At 45.3% G+C, this 15,452-nt stretch overlaps 3 protein-coding genes across 3 annotated transcripts; 2 read left to right on the top strand and 1 right to left on the bottom strand.

The window, feature by feature from the left end:
• Positions 1–525: 525 nt before the first annotated feature.
• On the top strand, positions 526–5,363 carry LOC100842022 (zinc finger CCCH domain-containing protein 12). The gene is made up of 7 exons (XM_003564877.4): positions 526–846; positions 1,297–1,457; positions 2,164–2,226; positions 2,699–2,818; positions 2,906–3,202; positions 3,660–3,986; positions 5,003–5,363. Exons 1-7 carry the CDS (start codon positions 675–677, stop codon positions 5,189–5,191), a joined length of 1,329 nt encoding a protein of 442 aa, XP_003564925.1. The 5' UTR covers positions 526–674; the 3' UTR covers positions 5,192–5,363.
• Positions 5,364–6,508: 1,145 nt separating this feature from the next.
• On the top strand, positions 6,509–7,355 carry LOC100844366. Its single transcript, XM_003567352.4, has 2 exons — positions 6,509–6,745; positions 6,823–7,355. Exons 1-2 carry the CDS (start codon positions 6,659–6,661, stop codon positions 7,084–7,086), a joined length of 351 nt encoding a protein of 116 aa, XP_003567400.1. The 5' UTR covers positions 6,509–6,658; the 3' UTR covers positions 7,087–7,355.
• Positions 7,356–9,894: 2,539 nt separating this feature from the next.
• On the bottom strand, positions 9,895–13,075 carry LOC100841718. The gene is made up of 2 exons (XM_003564876.4): positions 12,584–13,075; positions 9,895–11,755 (listed from the first exon to the last, which is right to left on the bottom strand). The coding sequence occupies exons 1-2, from the start codon at positions 12,847–12,849 to the stop codon at positions 10,360–10,362; spliced, it is 1,662 nt and encodes a 553-aa protein (XP_003564924.1). The 5' UTR covers positions 12,850–13,075; the 3' UTR covers positions 9,895–10,359.
• Positions 13,076–15,452: the final 2,377 nt, after the last annotated feature.

Below are 15,452 nucleotides of genomic sequence, written 5' to 3'. Positions count from 1 at the left end.
TATTTTAGTCGTAACAAGATAGTCTCCTTCACCAAGAGAAGTATGACATTCGCTCTGTTTCTCCAACTCAATAATAATTCAAGAATTGTTTTTTGCTTAAAATATCACATGACATCATTGCCATAACAATTTTTTTATAGAAAAAAAACTTTTTCGAAAACCCATCATCGATTTTGTGAAGGCTGCAATGAAGCAACCCAATCATCCTTAACTCGATATCACCCAAGTATGCCTGCCAGTGCCAAGCAAAAACACATTGCATCTGCCAATCATCTTCTAACTCCATACTACCACTCAAGTATGCTTGCAATGCAAAAACACACCGCTGCTCCCATGGCCTTGCCATGACCCCCCGAGTTGTTAAAACTTAAAAGACCGGACGCTATTTTCCAGGCGCAAAACCCCGAAAATATTTTGATCCCCTGCTTAAGCAGAGCGCGTGGTACGCGCGGGTGCACGTAGCAAAGCCGCGCACCGGAAAGAGAAGAGGGGAGAGAAATAAATACAAGGGGCGGGGGGCAGGAGGCAGAGCCAGGGCGCCCCCTCTCCTCTCTCTGTTCCACAGCGCACCGATCACTCGCCCCCCCTCTACCTCCCCGCGCCCTCGCCGGAGCTCCGAATGGCAGCCGCCGCCCGCGCGATCGCGTGATGGACGGCGCTGCCGCTCGCCGCCGATGGACGAAGCCGGAAGGGCCCCCGCTCCCGCCGCGGCTGTGACGGTGACGGCCTCATCCTCCGCCGCCAACGCTAGTGACCCCTCGCCTCCTCCTCCCCCAGCTCCCGCCACCGCCAACGCCGCCGCCGACACCGACGCACCCTCGCCGGACCCGGACGCTCTCTATGACGGTTAGGGTTCCGCCTGCTCTTCCCCTTTCTCGCATGAGCGCTCGAGCCGCGTTTAGGGGAATTCACGCTTAATTCTGCTCCGTAGGTTAAGCTCCGATGCTTGGTTTTGCTCACTTTTTTTCTGCCGTTTCACGGAGGATTAGTGGATTCTCTAATAGTATTCAACTATGGGTCATGGAGTATTAATCACGACAGATTCGGTGGAATCGGATAGTGCGGCACTCTTCGTGTGGGCGTGGAATTGGGGTTTTTGCGGGCGCTGGGTTGTGCTAAACTGCGTGTTGCTGATTTCCATATTTTATTTGCGGTTACTTGTAGAATGTGGATGGTTGTATGGCTCAAACCAGTTGGCAGTAAAATTTTACTGTTGCGCAATTGTTGATCTCGATTTTTGTTAGTTGTAGGGGTTTTCGGCAATGTTCTTACTGTGTGCGCAAATGTTGGTTGCAGAGGGGATGTGGCAGGAGATGACCATGAGCAGCGGTGCTCCTATGCAACCTGGGCCGTATCCTGAGCGCCCGGGCGAGCCGGACTGCACCTACTACCTCAGGACTGGACTGTGTAGGTTCGGCATAAGCTGCAGGTTCAATCATCCCCCGGATAGGAATTTGGTGAATACCTTCTTCTCTCAGCTGCTGTTATGTTACCATATTGCTCTGTATCACACTCATGCTGCTTGACAGGGCTGTCATTCAGGAAGCAGGCACATCAGGGTTACAATTTGCATATTTTCTTATATATTCTTCTCATGTACATAAAGCAGCATTATTAAACTGAATGTGCAATTGGAACAGAAACATATTGTGTTGGTTTGTTCTCATTGAACCATCGAAATAAATGCGAGAATTAATGTATAAAATGCCCCATATCTTGATTTGTTTACATGACCGCCTTTAGAGATTTGATTACTCTCTCATTTAGAGGCATCTAAAGATCCTATAATCAGTTTGCTGATAAAAGTTTTTTTTAGCTCGGTGACTGTCAAATGTGGCTCTTTTCTCCAGGAATGCCATGCTTCTATTCTTCTCTGTTTGCATTGGCTAGCTGCTATTTGTTACTCAAGTGCCACACTAGATAGATGCATCCTTCCTGTCCTATAATTTTCACCAGCATGTTTGTCTTTCTTTTGCATAATTCATAATTCATAATTCCCACTGGTGGACTGCATATCGTTCCTGTTATCTTGTGAGTCGTTACAGCACTGACCACAGAACCTTCTGCAAAACTATTTCTTATTTTTCTGAAGTTATTTCTTGACATATTGGTTGTTGTTACTTTATCTTTTATTTTGTTCTCAGTTGATCTGTTTATTGTTAGGCTATTGCCTCTGCCAGAATGAAAGGAGAATATCCTGAGAGGGTGGGACAACCAGAATGTCAGGTAATCATGATCTCAACAAAATCTTCTTTCTTTCAGAATCTTTAGCAATATTTAAACTTGTACTCCATAATAATTAACATGTTTTCTGCTAATATGATGCTTTGGAGGCTTAACATATGCTTAGAGAACATCTGGAGAAGAGGGGGTCTTAAATTCTGTTAGTGCGGTGTGCCGTATAGGTTAAGAAAAAGAGGTTCCTTTGCGGACTTAGTAATTCTCTTTCTTTTTGCTTCTGTGTTTCTTTGTAAGAACTGGTTATCATTTGACACCAAGATGGTTGGTTAGCTTAAGTTTTTGTCAGAATGATAATCACCCACTTTCAGGTTGCTCTTTTTTCGTAGAAGTACATGTTATTATTAGTTTTCTTCTCATTTTGTCTAGAGTATATGTTGCAATCTAGCAGCGGTATAATGTAACTTTATGTCATGTTGGACATGTTGAACTGAAAGAATTTCTCAACATTATAATTCAGTACTATCTGAAGACCGGGACATGCAAATTTGGGCCTACTTGCAAATTCCATCATCCCAGAGAAAAGGCTGGAATCGCAGGGATGGTGCAGCTAAACACATTAGGATACCCCCTCCGACTGGTTCGTAGTCGACTGTGAGCAGTATATCATGCTTTTATTTCCTTTACAGTTTGATTTACTGGACTGAAATATATTTTACTGTTGTAGAATGAAAAGGAGTGTGCATATTACTTAAAAACGGGACAGTGTAAATATGGGAATACATGTAAATTTAACCATCCAGAACTTTTCAATGCGGTGGCTTCTTCGCGTGGTTCCCCTATTTATCCTTCTCTTCATACCTCTGCAAGCGCTGGTCCACATTCTTATGCTGGAACTATATCAAACTGGACTTATCCGAGAGGTTCTTTTATTCCAAGCCCTAGATGGCAAAGTCCTTCAAATTATGCACCGATGATTGTACAACAGGGTCTTGTTCAAGTACCAAGCTGGAACTCATATCCTGTAAGATCATCTCGTTTCATAGTCTTGCAGCAAACGAATTTCTCCCACTCATGATTTTTTTAATCTTGGTTCTATGTTCATTTCCTAGATCAACAGGGAAAAATAAAAACTATTGTAAATACATCAGCATCAACTTTAAGATATCTTTTGCAAGTATTTGGATCTTTGCAAGTCTAACCTTTGAATTCCATTTTCTGTGTAATGGGCCTGTTTTTATGGCCTCTCCTTACTTGCACTATGTTGCCATTTGAATTCCTGTCATGTTAATGATGTTTCCTTATAGATAAATCTGTCGATCTGATAATGATGATTTTCTTAATGTTTTTTTTCTTCCTAAAGTTCAGTCAAGAACGAGTCTATTTTATATGCATCTTGGAAAGCTCTGGGTATGCAGCTTAGGTCAATGGTTTTGAGTCTATATTTAGGTTGATATTTGTTATTTTTCTTTTCTATCAAGGGCCAAATGCTACCTGTATCATCTTCTGAGAGTCGACTGCAGTCACCAGGGGCTCAGCAAAACTACGGAACTTATCGACAAGGCGAAGCCAGTTCAGGCAATCAAGGAATGCTATCACCCTACAGGCCTAGTTCGTTTCCTGTGCCTCAGTACGCGTTGCAGAGAGAGAATGTGTTTCCTGAGAGACCTGATCAACCAGAATGCATATACTACATAAAGACCGGAGATTGTAAATTTGGCGCAGTTTGCAAATTCCATCACCCCCGGGTGCGATCACTGCCTCCTCCAGACTGTGTCTTGAGCCCAATGGGTCTTCCACTACGCCCAGTAAGTTATATGGAAGTCCTTCTCAACTGCTGTTTTGTTGATCCTTCTACCATTGCCTATGATAGTTTTATTCCATATTTTATTGTTTTGTTGAACACTGTACCACCTTCATCACCCCCATGTGGGAGGGCTCAGAGTATAACCAAACATGTTTAAGCTTTTGATTTGCAATCCTTCACCGAGTTTAGTTTGAGATGAATCTTCACAAAGTTTAGCTTGAGATGAGTTATAGAACCAAACATGTTCCATACTATATTTTCTTGATTACGTGATTGATTCTTCAATGGTACAAATCGTGGTCAATTCTTCAAGAACCATTGTTGAACAATACTTGTGTTGGTTACATGTACTATTTTATCATGAAATTGAACGTATAAGTCTAGTCACGTTCACAGCCGAAAATCCACTATACCGGACAAAGCTACTTGCTGATTTCAGTATGGTAGTATTATCAACCAGAACGTTGTTGTAACATGCCAATTTAACAAGGAAGCTAAGCCATGAAGTACCTATGTTTAGTTATTACTTATTTGGTTAACACACGATACTTATTTAGCTGGTGAATGAATAGTGCCTGGGTCTGCTAAATCTAACTGTAGTGGTTGGTGTTTTGATTTTTTTTGGAAAGGGAGTGTGTGCGAGTTGTCTATTTCAAGAATAGGTTGGATCTATCCGACTGCACTTTAGAATATTTCGTAGTATTTTTCGGATAAATAAGGGTGCGCAATCTCGACGAATTACTTCTGAATAAATTCAGAAATCATATGGAAGAACCATAGCATTTCGCGACTCGTTGGTAAATCAACTTTGATTCTCTATAAACCAATTAATGTGAGACTATTAACACGGTTAAAGCTAAACTGCTTGAAGTCCAGGCAAAAAGGGGTACTCTTTCTACATTAAGAGAAGGAGCATTATGCTTAGCTAATATTTTGCTGCCCTGACTAGAACTCTTCATCTTTGCCTGTTCCTAGCACACCTGTTGGATCATGACAAATCTGTATTGAAATTTTCAGGGGGAAGAACTCTGCAAATTCTATTCTCGTTATGGCATCTGCAAGTTCGGCATCAATTGCAAATTTGACCATCCAATGGCTTCTCCAATGGGAGTGTACGCATACGGCTTCTCTGCCTCTGCTTCAACTAATGCACCTATGGCTCGGTGTCTCCTGGAATCGCCCTCTGGATCTGCATACACACCCTAGGGGTTTCCTTCGCATTTGACCTACCTTGATGTATAAATCCATCGCAGCCCTCTGAGGTGTTGTGAATGTTTCCCCTAACTCCCCGGGATCAAGTTCTGTAAATTGAGTTGCTACCAGAGATGTACAGTTACTTTTTTTTGTTAATTAATGCAGATCTTTCGAGACCCCATTTGCAACCAAAATAATGTTTGAATGCAGATATCCAATTTTCAGAGCTTCATGCACTATTGTCATTGCTGCATCCAAGGTCCCTGAAAAAGGTGACGGGGGTATGAAAGGCTGGTTGGTTGAAGAACCGCAGGTGAATCAGCAATCCCTGTTGCCTCATCGCAGTAACTAGCTGTAAGTTGTAACCTGCATTCAGCTTTTGCTTGGAAGGGTGATTTTAGCTCCTGCAATGGAACATTTCTCCTAGATTTTCACTGCACAACCTGCAGCCAGCCATCCACACGCACACGACCTCAACCACATGGCGGAGCTAAGGTAAAGTGCACCTGAATTTTCGGTTGCAGCATCACCATCACTGTTTCGGCACATAAAGTTTTTTGAGGCAACCGGCTTCCGTCCAACAACCCAAAATTTAATGAGGCCATGATAAGGTGCCGAACCTGGTCCAACCACATTTCTTTCTAGTGGCTAAGTAGGCATAAATGCTCTCGTGGTAAATCAAGTTCCTCTTGATGGCGACTGATTTCCGTGAAGAACTGCAGAGTACTCCATCCTTTGGTGGTGTGCGCATCTCACCCACATTCTCTCCCGTCCAGATCCAGCCATTCACAACTTGATCATTTCCAGACAATAATCTGTATATCGAGGGATAATTTTGTACATGCAGTCTTGTTCCGTGCAGTACAAGTCGGCAATCTGGTGAGGACTGCCAGAGTGGCAGGCATCCACCCTGAATCCTTGCAAGATCTTCCCGTAACGGGATTCGTCCAGCAGAATAATTTGTCAGGATTAAACATGGAAACTCATTTACTATCAAGGACCCCCATCTTGAACAACCAAACAATATTACAAGTCGGCTTTACCCTTATTACAGTAAAAAAAAAATTAAGTCGGCTTTGCCTTTGGTTCTAAACCAAGCGCTGGAATTGACAAGATCGGAATCCTAGGAATCCGATGGCAGGATCGCACCAAGTCGACGGGCGATTTCAAGTCCGATTTCCTGATGAACAGAGAGCAGATCCTCTTGTTCTTGGAGAGTATTTTTATCCATCCCCTTTTGTGTTAAAAATGCCACCACATGACGATGGACATGACGACAGCTGCTTGTAGCCTTTCCTCGAAATCTCGTCTCCGGTCTTCCCTTTCTCCCAAAAAGAGCCTCTGTTCCTTTCACCCCCACACTTCACTTGCTTCCCCAGCTTCCCCCCCACCAGTCCACCACTCTCCCTATCACCCACTGACCAGTCCAAATCCCCAATACCGCGGCCACCGCGAGCTAGCAGCGGACGCCAGGCGAGGATGATGCCTGCCCTCACGCCCAATCTCCTCTTCCTCCTGCTCCTCTTCTTGGCGGCGACCTCCAGCAGCTCCCAGCCCCAGTCCCAGGTAAGCTGCCGCCTCCTCCGCCACCCAATTCCGCGAATCTCGGGGCGCAGATCCTGACATGTGCCCTCCGCGCGCAGGTCCCTGATGCGTCGGCGGTTAGGATGATGGTGCCGATGTCCCCGGCGGCCGGGACGGGGTACAGCGCCGTGGTCCTGAACGAGACGCGGCGGCGCCTGGGCAGCTTCCAGCTCTGCGCTCCCTGCACCTGCTGCGGCGGCGCCAGGGGCGTCTGCGTGCCCTGCCCGTGCTGCTACGCCATCAACTGCAACATCCCCAACCGCCCCTTCGGGTTCTGCTCCTTCACGCCCAAGTCCTGCGACTGCCTCGGCTGCCACCCCTGAGCCGCCGCCGCCGCCGCTGCCTGTCAGTCCTTGTTTGCTGGTTTGCTTCTGAGTATTAGAGAGTAATACCGAGAGTAGAGTGAGTGTGTGGGCGGGGGGTTAGGACAGAGTATATGAGTTTCCCCGCCGATGCTTTAGCTAAGTGGCGTGGCGTGGCGACTGTGATTGTTTCTAGCTATTTTGCTGCGGATCTCTTGTTATTATATTGTGTAGCTGCTACAATTGAATTGGTTAAGGAAAAGAGGGGTTTTATTTGGAGATTGCTTCTAGGGGCTTGCTGTCTTTTCTCACATGTATGTGTGATTAGGATGCTTTTTTTCTTTAATAGTCTAGCTTTTAGTGCAGATATTCTGTGCTTTTTAGTGAATTGGTATCTTTTGCGACACCTCAATCGTTGTCGTGCAATGTGAAATCGGGTCAAATCAGGCCAAGTGGCTTTCAGTGTCATTAGATTGACCGTAGAATTGTTGTTTGTCTATGCTTTCTTTGTTGTCGGTTTGGAAAATAATGTTTTTTCTTGGAAAATTGTCAGCTCCTACACCCATTTGTATGTGCATATTTTGATTATCTTTGCTTGTTTAGATCAGTAAAGCAGAAGCACATGTGTCCGGCAATTACAGCGTATGAAATTTACACCAATAGTATGTTCTGCTCTGGAAATCAGGCTCATTTCACAATTCAGTAAAATTAAGCTGCATAGGGCATTCAGGAGGTTGTGTGCTTTTATACATAAATGCAGATATTATTAGTGTGTTTTTATGTTGGATTGATCCAGTGCTATTTTGACTTTTACCAGCTTATAAATTTATTATTTCGCATTTTTGTTCAGAAAAGTGTCATTGATGCCATATGGCCTGTCCTTTTGTCACTGGTACCTAGATTTACTTTTGGATTCTATTTTGCTGCCAATTTAGCAGTTTACCTCTTTTCTGCGACTTAACATATAGACCACTTTAACCTTTATGAAGCTTCTTTATCTCTTAGTTTGGGTCCATACACTGAATTCAATAAACATCATCTGATGGGCTCTCAAAATAGCACTGCACTGATTTGAATGGAATGATTGAATATAACTTTTCAGTCCGAGCAAAGTTTATTTACCATCAGGCACTCATTTCGCTTCACATGTTTGATTGGCTTGTTTATAGTTTTTCTCTTACCTATGTTGCTTCATAGCTGGACAAGTGGACATGTAAATTCAACTTTTAAATAAACTGAAATAAATATATACAGGCATTATAGGCAAATTATGTTAGCATATCAAAACTTGCGTAGTTGCTTTTTTTTTCATTGTTAATGTTTTGAGACATTCAGCTGTGTTCTGACGATACTTGTAGAGCCAACACTTGTTCTGTGTTGTTAAAAAATCGTTGTGCTTACTAGTTTGCCTCTTTCTACATTTTTGTGTTGGTTTTGAGTATGTGCTGGACATTTGATTCATGTGACAAAAAAAAGCAGGTTAGGAACATGCCAATAAACACTTCTTTGCTGCCAGAAATGCAAGGAGCACTCTACGTAGGTGATCTCATTATACTATAAAATAGCACCAGCTCTTGTGCCAGTGTTTCAGTACTCTCTGTTCCCGTCCAGAAACGATATGTGGTTCACATGATATAAAATTATAATTTCATTGTGTTTGTATTAGAAACACTATGTAATGGTGTTGATTTAGAATCAAATAATCGATATGTAGTTAGAGTAATTCTTCGTCAAAGTTAAATCGCATGCCTTACAATTTTGGACAGAGGGGATAATTATGACACACTGCTTTGTCAACCCACGTGTGACTGTTGAGTGTAATCGCATCTTATTAGTACATCCATCATAACATCAGACCATCACTTGTCCTAAAGAGAGTGGCCATGATTGTGAAGCTGACTTTGGACCCAAAAGCAGCATGCAAAGGGATCCCTCCTTGCTTGGAAACAAACATAAAACTATCTTCTCAATTCGTCCACACTTAGCCTGATGTAACTAAACATTGCTCGTGACAGAAGCCCGCCTTTGTTAAGTAAACCTGTGCAGGTTTACCCAGTTCTCTTTGAGTGAAATGAAAGGGGAGAGTATACAATATGTAGCTTGAGAAATGAACGTGGGAAAATTCCTCCGCTTGACAGCCTGGGCACATATATAAGTTGGTAAATGATGGTCCATCCTGCAAATTATTAAGCAATGCTGGTAGACGTTCCAGCTTGCGTGACAGAGTGGCAGTAACCTCTCCATGTGCAGAAAAGCACCATTGCATGGCAATGCTGATGCATATGCCTGCTTGGATTCATCGGCCAAGTTTGACTTCAATCCAGGGCTCGTGTTAGCTAGAGCCGTTCGTCGTTGCTGAGATTCTGGTTTCAGTGTTGGGTTAGTTTAGACGGTCGTAATCGTATTATTTTTCTGGAGGAGCAGTAGTTGAGCCATCTTCCTTTCTAAGAAGACAAAACAAAGGCTATAGGCGAATAACAAGAGAAAAAACGTCTGGTATGGAAGCGTTGCCTGCTAGTGGTGTGTTTCTGAGCCCGGGGGATCCTGCAGAAACTTGGACCAAAACACTGAGATGCTACGCGCGGACACACCTACAAGACACAAAATGGGTTTCAATTTTCACAGAAGTGGACTATATTTCTTTTCACTAGATAGATTAGTATGTTTATATAATTGTAGCAAACATCAAATACTGTATGAGTTAACACTTTAGCCTTCAAGGTATGGGCGAATGACAGTCGACAGATGCTGTGAATCAGAGAGTAACAAACACAGAGAGTATTACTATATCTGATTTTGTATTCAGACAACAGCACAGAAAGCATAGTCTTACGCCTCAGGAACATTGTTCAAATCTCCATAAGCATGTTACCTTGGAACTATTTCAGGTTGAAAAAAACAAAATGGTAGTAGGCATTAATCCCAGGGGAGGCAACAAAGAAGTGCCGAGGCAGCACATTTTGGCCAAAAACAAATAAGAATTGATAACTATGGAAGTGATCGTTCAAAATGGGTACAAAGAAGAGTCAAGCTACCCATGCTCTAGCAGTTCATATCCAGACAGTCTGCGGCGGAAACACATCCTTTCTTCAAACAGCTCATGCTTGATGCCTTCAACGTATTTGATCTGTAATCTTTTCTGTCGAACTTTTATGTTTTTTTCCTTTTATTTATCCAAGTCATTCTGCACACTCACACAATTCTAGAGAGCAAGAGCTGATTTCCAGCCGAATCGAAATGGCTTTGCCGATGCGGCACCATAAGTTTCTCTGGAAAACTGGAAAGGGAAAACAATCAAAACATCCATTTAGGAGAAGATTGGACAATGATCCGACGGGGCTTTGGGGGCTGTTGCTGTTCCATGGAGTTCCTCTTCTTCATCGCCGAGGAGACCGTCGGGCTCAGATAGTCATGACTCCTCTGTGGCAGAGACGTGCTCTGCGAGTGCGTCTTCCGCACAGGGATCAATGTGTGCTGTTTCCTCAAGGTTCCGTTTTGCACTGACAGTTTCCTTGGAGAGCTCCACCTGCTGTAGTTGACACAACTCTGACTCCGCCCGACATGCTTCTCCCTGGGGCTTGGAATATTCCTGCTTTCCATGGTTTCAGCCGAGTACATTGTTTCCTCCTCACTGCTGAACTGGTCCTGATTTCTGTACCCCAGCTGCTCAGCAGGAGACGAGCTCGACTGTCCCTCACTGCTGCAATCCTCCTGCAGAGGAGCAACTGTAGGCTCCCTAGAATCAGCCTCACAATTACGGTGCCATATGAACCCTGATGGAAAGCAATTCTCTCTAGATTGATTCCTAGGTTTTGACGTCTCTGCATTGTTCTCATCAGAAAGCATTTGCTTCAAGGGCAGTGGGAGAAAGATAGTCTTCGGGGCCCTAGGCACGAAGTTTATGTCCAAGAGTTGAATTGGTGCAGGATCCTTCTGACTCTGACAAGAACTACCCCTTGGTGATTCGTATATTTCTGGAGTTGAAATCCCTTGCTCATTGTTCATGCGCAGATCAACCAGCAGATTCGCATCATGTGAAATCCTTGCATTGGCTGGACTACCTGATGCCTGCTGATATTTGGGCTTTGAAGTCACTTGTGAAGAAGAAACCGATGCATCGTCATTCTCATCATCTGCAGGCTTGAACACATGGCGACGATTGAAGGAGGTGCTTGAGTGATCGCTCCTGCTGGACATCAGTCGAACAAGAGGTAACTTTGGCTTGCTAACCTCATCCAAATTGCCCTGCCAGTGCTGATACAGCCAATCACAGACCACAGATATGGGGATCCCGAATTGCATTGGCTGGTCCTTCTTCGACGAATGTGATGAGGACGAGGATGCTGAAGATGACCTTGCAGTGGGGGAGGAGGAGGCCAGCTTCATTGGATCACAGATCATAAAAGCTAAGTTGCCTTGAGCATCAAAACCGGCAGAGCCCGGGCACCATGTCACCCCATCTGTCGAGAGCTTTATGAGGTTGTCCGTGCCAATGACTACTTTCCCCTCACCAATCACCAGTTCATTCTTCCCAGTATGCCCCAGCAGGTAAACGGCACTCCCATGATCTAGGCTTGGTTTGCAGCATGTTTTCAAATAGTGAGGCTGCTGACCTTGCAACGTCGACTCATTCTCAGTAGGTTCAACACCGACTATGGTAAGGTCCAGAATCGAGCTCGTAATGAAGAACCTGCAGGCATTTCAGAAACAATGCAAGTAGGGAAAAGTTAGGAACAGCAAAATGAAATAAACAAGCAGACATTTGGAAAAATAAATTCATGAAGTAGTGTGCAGAAAATCCGTTTTTCACTGCACAGCAAAGTTCATCTGACCTGACACAAAATAAAAAATTAACACTTTGAACTTTTCATGACCCCAAGTTTGCTGCTTTTTATGATGAACCACTTATTGCCTGCCTGTGCCACAACTTTTCATGGGTGTCATGTCCTTCAAAAACTTTTCCAGATATGAAAAGAACCGGAAATTCAACTAACTCTTACAGCTGCCCAAAATTACATTAATTATATGTCCTTGTCTTGCCTAATAGCAATGGCACTTCTTCCAACTGCCGGTAGAACAGTACACTACGAAGCTTAAACTTTCCAACTCCACAAAGCACCACCTTGTTGTTGTACTACTAACTACCTTGTGATGGTCATCATTACAAGCAAGATTGCACATACTCCCAACTACCAAACAGAAACCCCACTACAGTTGAATTTCGATCTGCTAATCAGCCGCATTATGGCTAATCATCACCGGCAGCAACAGCTTCCCCACCACCACCACCGACGAATCCGCCCAGCGCCGCCGCGTGGGTGGGCGGCGGGCCCCGCTCTTCGGCGCAGATCTTAGCCCTAATGACTCCGCAATAGTTACTTGCAGGACCGAACAAATCCACAGGGAAGGAGACGCAGACGCAAGCAAGGGAAAGAAAAGAGAGGCATTGGTTTAGTTTAGAGGTGCGGCGGCTAGCTAGGGCCTAGTAGGAGGAGGAAGAAGAAGGGGGTGGGGTTACCTGTGGGGCACGAGGCGAGCGGGGAGGCGGGCGTGTCCGAGCAGCGCGTCGGCGTCCTCGGCGGCGGCGGCAGAGGGCAGGTTGCCGTGCGTGGTGAGCAGCAGGTTCCGGTGGAGCAGGAGGCCCGTGCCGTGGCCCCCGGAGCCGACGACGGCGGCCAGCGCGGCGGCCTTGGCGGAGAAGATGGCCGCCTTCACCCGCTCCGACCGCCCCCCGCCGCCGCCCGAGCAGAAGCACCACCCGGCCCCTTCCCTCCACACCCCCATTTGTATCTATCAACACACTCCCCTCTGATCCCGGCAGCTAATCAAGCTGCTGACTCTCGCACAGTTCCAGTTCTGAGCCGCATTCCCCCGGCGGCCTGCGCTGGTCTGTCTTTTCCCCTCCTTCTCTCCACCTGCACGCCGCCTTCTTCTTCTTCCACCAGCTGCTCCGTTTTGTTTTTTTCTCTCTTGGGGTTGGGGATTCCTCTCTCGCTCAGCTCGAGACAGCAAAGAGACCCCGGGAAGTGAGGTGGGCTACTTCGTATTAAAGCTGACCACACTGCCATCTTCTGCGCCCAGGTCGACCTCTCCATCTCACACCTCCCCAGAAACACAGCCAGCCATCTCCCATGACAAGTGGGGTCCCTTACCACGTAGGCCCACAGGTAAGCGACTTACTCCGGGAGGCAGAGCCCCGGTGGGCGGGTAGGGGAAAGGTAAACTAATTGTGTCCCTAATTCCTGTCAAGAAAAAATCGTGTCCCTAAAATTAGTAGTGCATCCCTTTGCTGCGCGCACCGACACGCTTAACGGCCCCGTGACATTGACAGGTGGGGCCTCGCCGCCGCAGCCACGTTCCGCTGTCCGGTGGGGCCGTCGGCGAGCCACACTGGAGCTGCGTGTCTTGCATACCTGCCGACGAGGGAATTCGTTCACCGGATCTGAAATCGAACCATGGGAATTGGGAAGAAAGAATCTCCGTGCGTTCTGACGAGCCCCAGAGGGACATTGCTGCTATTGCGAAGCACATGGATGGGCCGAGCTGCTGCTGCTGCTGGATATATAGCGTCGTTTCTCGATCCCTTCGTTTTGATTGCTTGCAAGGGTGGCATATAAGGTGGTTCATGGCTCAGACACAACCAGATTTCTTTGGCAGAGAATGGGTAGAGATTTTGTTATGGCGCTTTGGTGACCCACTGCACTAGGGCGCTGGTACCAAACTTACCGTGGTTCAAAATCTTGGCCGCAGCTAGGATAGTTTGACCAGTAGTGTGTAGTAGTACTATGCTGTAGCTAGCGGACTACGTACTTGGGGTGATTGTTTTTGGGTTTGACCAGTAAACAGGTACTACTTGGTGTCTTGGTTTGACGATATAAGGAAAACATGTCCATAGTGTTACGAACACAGAGAAAATCGGAAGAAATGGCAAGGCCACTGATGGATATATCCGCGTGGACGAGGCTAGGGTGCCGTGTGGCCGGACCACCGAGGCATTGTTTGGTGTCAGCGTCTTTTTTAATCACCAGTGTTTTGGTATTTGAGAGTTTTGGGTGTTCACCCAAAACACTTAAAAACCCAAAACACTAGTATTTTCTAAAAAAACACTAGCTTGAGAAGTATTTTAATTTGGTACAAAAATGGAGTGTTTTGTTGGAGAAACTAAGGATAATTCCCTCCAAACTCTTCTTACCAAACAACAATTTGAGATTTGTAGTATTTTTCAATTTGAAATGGTTTATATCCTAGAAAACACTTCAAAAACTCTAGTACCAAACAGGCCTGAAATGGCAAATCGATCCGGTTGCAGTCTTGGGGAAGAAGAACACTTGCGAGCCAAAGCTGTGAGATCCACGGAAACTACGCCAGCAAAGTCATGCAGAGGATGGATCCATATACCCGCAGCAGGTGATCCCCTCCTCCAGGCTCTCTCGTTTAGCGACGTCTTCTTTTTCGGGTGCCGACTTATAGATTGCACGAGGAGACCCTTCTAAATCGGCTTTCATACGACACGTCCCGAGTAAGGGAGCGGTGATACCCCGTGAGGCAATTCATGGCCTTTCGGGAAAGAAAAAAAAAGATGTTATTTTCAAAATAGACTTTTAAAAGGCATGTGATATGATCAATTGGTCCTTTCTTATTTTCCTAATCAAATACTCCAGCTCCTTTCGAAACCGAAGCAACTTTGTTAGAGGATGGTTAAAACATGCAGTGTTGGGGTTCAAACACAAAATCCTGGGTTTGAATCCTTGCATGTTAGTGTTGTTTTCTGTGATATTGCCCTTTGTTAGTATCATCCCGTGACAAAGATACCTTGCGAAGATATGTTTAGGGAGATTTTGAGTTTACAACTCTCCCCCCTATATATCTAATTTCATTTCCTTTTCGAAAAATAAGAAAGCATGGAGACAGAGCGGGATCCTACGGCTCTTGATACACGGTGATCTGAGATTAAGTCTCATTTTGATAACGTGTCTAGTAGTACACGTACGGTGCCCCAGATCTCCATGGTAGCCGGTTATCTAGCTTGTGGTATACGTCCTAATTAATTACACTCCAGCAATTTCAATCGTGTGTACACGTACCTACGTGTGCACGTACGAAGTACGATACGTACGTATTTACATCGACCATGGATCATACATTTTCTGCTTTTAAAACGAAAGATCGTTAGGTCGTACGCACGTACCGGCAGCTGGTACGCGTACACGCGACCGTGCAGTTTTTTTTAGAGAGGACGCGACCGTGCAGTTTTTTTTTAGCATATAGTCACATTGCTGGGCCGGCTGAAGGATATGTATGTTAACTGATGTTACAGAGGATCAGTCAGTGCAGCCCAGCAACTCCCTCTCTTGTTGTGCCAAGGGGCCGCCGGGCCGCGGACGAAC

Source organism: Brachypodium distachyon, chromosome 2 (genome assembly GCF_000005505.3).
Source record: "Brachypodium distachyon strain Bd21 chromosome 2, Brachypodium_distachyon_v3.0, whole genome shotgun sequence".
NCBI classification, from domain to species: domain Eukaryota; kingdom Viridiplantae; phylum Streptophyta; class Magnoliopsida; order Poales; family Poaceae; genus Brachypodium; species Brachypodium distachyon.
The sequence above is the reverse complement of the archived record's forward strand: the minus strand, read 5'-3'. Positions and strand labels throughout refer to the sequence as shown.